General features: G+C 39.6%; 1 protein-coding gene across 1 annotated transcript in view; it reads left to right on the top strand.

Moving 5' to 3' along the window:
* Positions 1 to 8,708, top strand: part of Hhip (hedgehog interacting protein) — an 87,729-nt gene that overhangs the window by 69,668 nt on the left and 9,353 nt on the right. The window contains exons 10-11 of the mRNA XM_031340430.1: positions 560 to 690; positions 2,581 to 2,662. Of these exons, the coding sequence (XP_031196290.1) occupies positions 560 to 690; positions 2,581 to 2,662 (213 nt within the window). The remainder of the gene's footprint in view (positions 1 to 559; positions 691 to 2,580; positions 2,663 to 8,708) is intronic.

Here is an 8,708-nt window from a genome sequence, read left to right as displayed (position 1 = left end):
TTACTCTGGAAGACTATGAGTTTTGGTAATGCCAAACCCTCGGGATCTTGAGCAGCACTGTGCAATATATGTCTAGATAAGTAAATACTACAAAATAAAAATTTAACCTAAATGTTCAAGGTCTCATGGTGAATGATGATAAGGAGCTGATGAAATCCATGCTGAGATGTTCTTTCCTGAGCTGCTAACACTAAGGCAAGAGGAGGCCTGATGGGCTCAGCTTCTGCCAAAGGCAGGAACTGAACCCTGTACTCTACCCATCCCTTCCTATGTAGTCCAGACTGTAGTTGAGAGCTGCCTGGGAAGTATTCTCTCTGGGAGTAGGTGTTGAGGGGGTCTCTCTCTTTCTTGGATTTTTCAGTGACCCCATCTGAACCACATCTTATCTTCAAGTCCCTAATCTTCATCTGTTACTTTCATAGTGTTCCTGTACACCACAGAGAAGTGATGTTGTTGGTGTGACAATTCTTCATTGCAATGTTTACTCCAAACCATCTTAGAGTGCCCTGTAAGGCGAGGTGTATTCTCATTGTGAGTTTTGTGATGTGCTTTGTTATAGAAATTTCTTAACCCTCCAGCAAAGCCCAGTGACCAAGCAATGGCAAGAAAAGCCGCTCTGTCTGGGCTCCAGTGGCTCCTGTCAAGGCTACTTTTCAGGTCACATCTTGGGATTTGGAGAAGATGAATTAGGTAACGTGCCTACTGTCCCATTAAGTTCCAGTTTCACCCCTTGCTTAGAACACTTTGTTCTGCCCTATAGAATCATGGCTTCTTCTTCCATTTGTTGGAAATAACACAAGTTCCATTTGTTGAAAAGTACTTATATTTTCACTATGTTCTATGATGATCCTTTTACCCCCTGTGTACCCATCCCTGTACTAAGTTGACACTTTTATTCTCTGTCTATCCCTGTTCTATGTTGATCCTTTCATTTTCTATGTATCTATCCCTGTTCTATGATGATCTTTCATTTTCTATGTATCTATCCCTGTTCTATGATGATCTTTCATTTTCTATATATCTATCCCTGTTCTATGATGATCCTTTTATCCTCTATGTACCCATCCCTGTACTATGATGACACTTTTATCTTCTGTCTGTTCCACTTGCCCACCTCTTTTTAATATATTTTCAAAGGGCAGAGTCTGAAGCTAACTTACCCTCTCTATTGTTTACTTATTTTGCTGATTTGAGAATAAAAATTGTGCAAGATAATTTGAGGTGTAGAGATTCTTGCCAATAGAACAGAAATTACCTCATTGGTTATCTGTGTGACAATATTTTTGGCATGTTTATCAATGTGTGAAGCCTATGTTTGTTAAGGCTTCATCACCATTCCATGGTGCCATTGGGAGGTGGTGACACCTTTAGCAGGTGAGCCTCAGTTGTGGGAAACTGGTGCTCTTTAAAAATAAATAGATTTATTTTGTATGTATGATGTTTTGTCTGCATATATGTGTGTACACCAAGTGCATGCTTGGTGCCCAAGGAACTGAACCCAGCCCTAAACTCAGTTCTTAAAGGGAGTATTGGAACCTTGTTTTTCTGTCTTTGATTCCTGGCAGCTGTGAAGGCAACAGGCCTTCTTTGCCATATACTGCCACCATGATGACTATCCCAAGGAACAGAGCCAGACGGCCATATACTGCAATCCCCAAACCATGAGCTAAAACAAAATTTCCCTCCTTAAAAAAATTTACACAGCCTAATAAGCAAAGGGGCTTGAAATTGCAATGTGATTAGTTATAAAGTGAAATTGTGTACTGTCCGCTGTTTTAAATTACAGAGTTCAGTGTCACTTTTGTGGTATTTTTCTTAACTACACCCTAACAAACCATGAGGACTATTATCCTTCAACCTCAGAAATGAATTTCAAGGCATAAAAAGGAAAGACTATGTTTCTTTCCTAAGTTAGAGCATTCTCTCTGTAATGAAAGCCTAGGTTGATTTTGTTTGTATATTAAAATGGGGACTAAGAAAGATACACTTTTCTAATTCATAAACTCTGTAGTATAACTTTAATGTCATGGGCAGACTTTAATTTTGAGAAGAGCTAGGGCTAGGGATGAGCATCAGTGGCAGAGTGCTTGGCTAGAATATGAGGCACTGGGTTTGCTTTTGGACATCACAGGGGAAGAAGGGAAAAGAAGAAGGTAGAAGAAGAAGTGAAAGAATGGAAAAAGGGGAGGAAGGGTAGGGGGATGGAAAGGAAAGGGAAGAAGGGATGAAGGGGGAGGTTAATCCAGGTGGCTTCATGAGAAAGCAGGAAGACCCTAGTTGAGGTAACTTACATCCTTTCACTCTTGAAAGAAATCACTGGGGTTAGAGTATACAGACCAGAAGCAGAGATGAGGATACCAGGGAGGAAGCTGTTTGCTATGGTCTAGGTGAGAAGCAATATCCTCCTGAAAAGGAATAGGCTGGGCATGGGGAAGAGGAGACTCGGGCCCATAGAGGTGGACTTACAAGGTGCCACCATACCTGTAGGCATCAGGTCTGAGGATGGATAGAGAGCCATGACGGCTGCTTGTCTGTGATGTCATGCTATGAATTCGCTCTGCATTATTTCTCTTTCAACAGGAGAGGTTTACATTCTATCAAGCAGTAAGAGTATGACCCAGACTCACAATGGAAAACTCTACAAGATCATAGATCCAAAAAGGTAAGATTTCTTTTTCCTCTTAAGTCAGCTCGATATCCACTCTCCAGTTGCTTTAGTTCACTCAAAGGTGTGATAGAAGAGGCACAGTTTGCAATGGGCAACATTCTACTCTTCCCAGGACAAGGATGCACTTGACCTTGAAAGACTTGAAAAACTCATTCATGTCCTTCTTATCCTCTCTGAGCTGGCTTGGACTTGTGGAACTAACATTTCCAGTTAAAAGTCAGGAAAGGAACCTAGCATGGCGGGCAATGGTTTCAGCTTTTGTGTTAGAAAAGTAATAAAACCTTTAATTTTGAGAAAATGAGGACTGTTCTAGCATCTAGTGCCTCCTTCGTGTGATTTTTGCTGGCTGAGTGAGCTGTTATTTTTACCAGGAGGAAGAGTTGAAAGGTTTTGTCCATTAAAGCATGTATTTTGATGGCTTAGTAAATAGAATGTTGCCTTGAAAGCATGAGGGAAAGAGTTCAGATCCCCAGAATGCACATAAATGTAGAGTGGGCGTGGTGGTTGTATATAACCCAACATCTGGGAGGCAGAGAGGGAATCCCCAGGGCAGGATGGCTGATTAGACAGATCAAGGAAGATCCTCAGTGTTAACACCTGGCACACTTATACACACACACATGTATGCACACACACACACATACTACATACATTGAGCATGCATTCGCAGACAGATACATGCTTACTGCATGTGTGCGTGCATATTTTCTGCTGCTATTCCCTCCCCATCTACCTGTCTCCATGCCAGCACACACAGTTCTGCTGTCATTCTGAATCATCATTTTTTTTCAGTATGAGAGCTGAACTCCCAGAAGCTGCCTCCTGGATGTTGTTCATACCAGACCTAATCATTTGTGTAGATACAACTAGTAAGTGATGAGCTAACTAGGACTTTTGACCCACCAACACCATTTCAAACTTCTTGGAGTTTCTCTCGAGAAACTCTAGTAATAGGAGACAATTCTTGTGGTAGGAAAGGTTAACCAAAGGCATTGACATTGTTCAATTCTTTTTTTAAAAAAAAATTTATTTTTTTTATTTTATGTGCATTAGTGTTTTGCCTGCATGTATGTCTATATAAAGGTGTCAGATCTTGGAGTTACAGACAGTTGTAAGTTTCCATGTGGGTGTTGGAAATTGAACCCAGGTCCTCTGGAAGAGCAGCCAGTGCTCTTAACCATTGAGCCATCTCTCCAGCCCTACATTGTTCAATTCTTAAAATACTATTCGTAAGTTGTCAGTTGTGTGTTTTCCTGAAAAAGCAATAGATTAGTAACTGGACAGACTGCCTTTTCTGTACCGAAAAGAAATTTTTTTTTCCTGAGAAAAATACATGTTAGCATCGGCCTCTGTGCCACAAAGAGGAGACTCAATGAGAAGTGCCACAAAGAGGAGACTCAATGAGAATTGGTCACTGTCCTTTGCTCACTGAGAATATGTCCTCACTTTACAGGAAGAGACATCCTTGTTGTTATACATGGAGTTGTAGTGTCCTCTTTGAGAAAAGCAAAGAGATGAAGGAATATCAGACATTCTGGAGGGTGCTGAAACCCATACACAGGCACAAGTCAAACTAATGTGAGCTCAGAACAGAGCATTTTAATGACCTGCAGAGAGGGCTCGGGGTTCACCCAGGCCTCGGGCAATTAGTTTCAAAATGGTCACTGTTGTGTCATTATGTTGTCAAGACTGATCAGCTTTTGAAGCGTCCCCATAGTACGGTAATGAAGTAATGAATCCCCCTCCCCCTCAAATCTCTCTTGACCTGGATTGTTTAGTCTGTTGGTAAGTAGAGGTGAGTTTTACACCTTCAACCTATTATTAGAATCTAATTATCAGGGTTGCCATGAGTGACCTTGGCTTTGTGATCTTAGGGCCTCCTCTAGTAGGGTGGTCTCTGAGTGACATACCTGAAGGCCTGGCTTCTCATTGTGGAGCCTGTTTCTGGTGATTCATGTCATGTGTGGGGCCAGGGTTAAGATTTGTGTTTGCTTTGCAGAGGTGGGCGAATGAGTAGAATCCAAAGTCCCATCCTCCTACAGAGGCATCAGCGCGTTCTAAATTAAACCAAAGTGTAAGAAAGCTAATGTTTTCATAAGCATTTGGTGGAAGTCTCTTACTGTTTTGATGTGAATGCCAGGGATTATTATTGCAATGTTTTTTTCCCAAGAGGGGCTGGTGTTCTATATGAGCTTACACCTCTGCACAGGCAGAATTATTTGGGGCACACAAGTTAATCACTAGCATAGGCAAGCTCAAGAAGTCAGGCAGAGTAGAGATATTTCTCTAAAACTGAAGAAAAAACATCATCAAATTTAAAAATTCATATGCATGCATATATGGGCATTTCTTATTATTTCAAAAATCTAGTTCAAGTTGAATAGTGAAGTTCATTGTCTTTTGTTTAGAGAATCCCCTAGATTTGTTAAGATATTTTCAAAATAGCTTTCATATATCAATTGATCTATGACCCTGGACGAGAATACTACTAAATTGCAATTTGATATATTTCTATATAAGGTATCATAGAAGTAATGTATTTACCATAGTATTTATGTTACATTTTCCTACACATACACACACTAAATGAACTTAGAGATAAAATATAGTAACTCTTAATCAAATTTAGTACGTGAGGTTGCAATATTGTGGCTCCAATCTGTAAGGACAGTTTGGTCTAAAGCTGTAAACTGCAGAATCATTTGCATAAGTTTTAAATTATTTACAATGGAATAGCTCCCTCAGAAGAAGGCCTTTTACAAGAGGTAAAGGTCATTACATTTCAATTAATCAACTTTTAAGCGAGTATAGAAAGTAACGGGGTTTCTTTTACATTTCCTACACACATATATTTGTATGTTGCTCTCTCTCTGTCATTACCCTTATTTCTTCCCTTTCCCCTCTCTCTTTGTTCGTCATCCACAATAAAAATTTAAAAATAAAATATGGCCAGGTTTCCCAAGCTATTTAGGGAAAGGCCTTCCCTGGAGAAACAGATAATGAACAAATCTGTCTGATGCCAAAATACTTAACACATTTCAAGTTGCCTCTCACATCAGAATGGAGAACGTCAGTCAATTTTGGGTTCCCAGACTCTCTAGTACTCAGTTCAGTGTTCCCTGTGGTCTGCCCTTAGAGGTTCCAGGCGACAGACTGGGCACATGATTTAGGCAGTGACTCTCATTTTACCCAATGATACTGAGTCTTATCTTCCTTGAAATTAAACAGCACACACATTATTAGCACGCTGTGCCCCTTGGTCCATCAGAATCTTAGAGATGATCATTGCCTCTTGCCTCTTGGATCTTGACTACATGGGACTCTGAAGTGAGTTGAATAATATAATTAAGGTATATTCTAATCTCTAGGCTTGTTTGGCTGCATTCTTTGCATTCCATAATTATTTTCAGGTGCTTTCTCAACCTTCCAGGTTCTATCCCTTCCAAAATTAGGATGCAGGTGTCAATGTCTCGACAAAGCTCCTACCCTCTACTTTCAGACAATCAAATCATTTCTTACCCACTTATTCTTTGCTAACTCTTTCCAGAACTAATTAAATGTTTAAGGAGTGTGTGTGAAATGGCTTAGGAGGCAAAGGCACTTGAAACACAAGCCTGATACCTGAGTTCAAGTCCCACCTCAAAAAGGTAGAGGGAGAGAACTCAGTCCACAAAGCTGTTCACCTCCAAATACGAGGTGTGGCATGAACCTCTACCACACTTGGATGAATGAATGAACGAATGAGTAAATTTAAAAGGATCAGGGTCAAATGCTCCTGGGCAATGATGGAAATGTAAAAGTTCTGACACAGTTATGTGACTTCCAAGCTTTACCTCTACAGAGCACAAGACTCTAATTTTGTTTCAGATGAACTTAAACCAAAAAGTGCCTTTGTGAGATGACTTGTGACTGTGAGATGTTCCCAGGGTTAAGTCTCCAGGAATGTGGAGAGCATAGCTATTCCTCATGCCTTGCTTTGGCTTCTCTAAACCCACTCTTCCTGTATTTCAACACCTTGCTTAGCCCTTCTCCAACCAAGACACTGGGCCCTTTCCTTTAAGAGGTCTATAAATTAACAATGCAAATTCCAAGCTTGAAAGGTCATTCTTCAGAAACGCTGTGTCCCAAACTCCTCTGTGACCAGTATCCAAACGACTGCTGCCTTCCCAGTCCCTTGGGAAGCCACTTACAGCCCTTGGTTCAATTTTTTTTTTCTTAAATCACTTCATCCTACTCCTCATTATGCAGGATGCTAATATATTGGTTTTAGAAAAAAAATCACTTCATAGGGGTAAACTGGTCCTTTGTGTATGGAGCCCACAGGCAGCTCTGTCATTCTGAACAAACTTATACATAGTAGAGTAACTTTCAACCAGTAAGCCAGTGAAGTCCCAATTCATCAGTCAAAGTTTTATGCAAGTGGCCCCCCTAAGTTGATAAATTCCCACAGTGCCTGTTGACCCAGCTGCCAAGTCCTCTTGCAGCAGGTGGTGTTTTCATGGCCACCCTGACAGTAATACAAACTGTTTAGCGGCTCCATTGACCTTGGAGCTATTAACAGGGATACAGGCTCCACAAGGGACCAGCTCTCCAACAGGACAGAATTTCTTAACACTAGGGGTCATGAACAAGTATATGCCCTATAAAAATCCATCCAGCGTGGTCAATTTGAACTCTAAAAGACAGGGAAGCATTTCTGCTATTATTTTTTAAGTATATCTGCTAACCAAAAATATGTGTGTGCACACATATCCCCTTACCTTTGTTTTCATTACTGATAAACTTCATTTCCCGTGTAGTTAAAAGAAAAGATGTCATTTTTAGCTAATAAATCTTTTTTAGATGCCACAGACCATCTGAAATTTTAAAGATGTTTTAGTTTTAAAAACAGGCAAAATCAAGGTTAAAACTTCCAATGAAACTGATCCTGGGTACATAAATTGTTGTGATGACTTTGATACAACAAGAATTTCCTCATTCTTTAGCAAGATTTGTGTATATTTATGAATTTACCAGTATACTTAGATAGACCTGTGCAATACCCGCGTCATTGCACAGAACCTTTACCTATTCAAAACAAAGTCTCACAAAAATCTATGAAAAACTAATGTGACCAAGTTACCTTAAATATTTTTGTGTTCTTTTTTTTAAAACAATCATGCCTTTATTCTAATGATGTCAAATTTTATATTTATAAAATGCTAATCTAATTCAGTTTCTTCCCTTTTTAAACGTCTACTTTTGTACGCCATCACAGTGAATCTAACCAGTATTCTGTAAATCTGTTAAGATGTAACTAGGTGAGCAACATGAATTGTAGCTGTTTGCAGTTCGCAGCCCATCCCCCGAGACTTGCCCATGGGGGATTTGTTCCAAGAACTCCCCTGGGTATCTACAACTGCATATCTAACCCTGTGTGTGATTTTCCTCAATACACACCCATAATAAAGCTTAACTTACAAATTAGGCACAGAGAGATTCACAGCAACAATTAATAGTAAAGTTATAACAATATGCTATAATGACATATTTTAAAGCATTACTGGATCATTTCTGGCATTTTCTATTAACATTTTTAGACCACTGTACCAAAAAAAGCAGAGAGAACCGTAGGGATAACACTTGTTTTTATAACTATGTGAATGTTCAATGATTAAATCAAGCTATATACCAAACATTTTAAATATTTATATTTATTCCCTACTCCTATAGATGTGACATATAACCTCAACCTTGAAAGGAATTTTCCACTTTATTCAATTAAAGCCTTCCTAGCTTGTCAATTTTGAATGCTAGACCATTAGCCCCTGTGATAATTATACAGGCTGCTCTAAAATTCTGATGGAATTGCTACCCACAAATGTCATTTATTTACTAACATATAAGATGGAGAATATAAATAATGAAAAATTTGTCCTTCAAAATTAGGTCTATTTATTAAGAGTTCAAGATTCCTAATGGGGCTAGGCAGTGGTGGCGCATGCCTTTAATCTCAGCACTTGGGAGGCAGAGGCAGGTGGATTTCTGAGTTCCAGGCCAG

Source organism: Mastomys coucha, unplaced genomic scaffold, assembly GCF_008632895.1.
Source record: "Mastomys coucha isolate ucsf_1 unplaced genomic scaffold, UCSF_Mcou_1 pScaffold22, whole genome shotgun sequence".
Classification (NCBI taxonomy): domain Eukaryota; kingdom Metazoa; phylum Chordata; class Mammalia; order Rodentia; family Muridae; genus Mastomys; species Mastomys coucha.
Note: the sequence above shows the minus strand (reverse complement) of the source record. Positions and strands in the feature narration are given on the sequence as shown.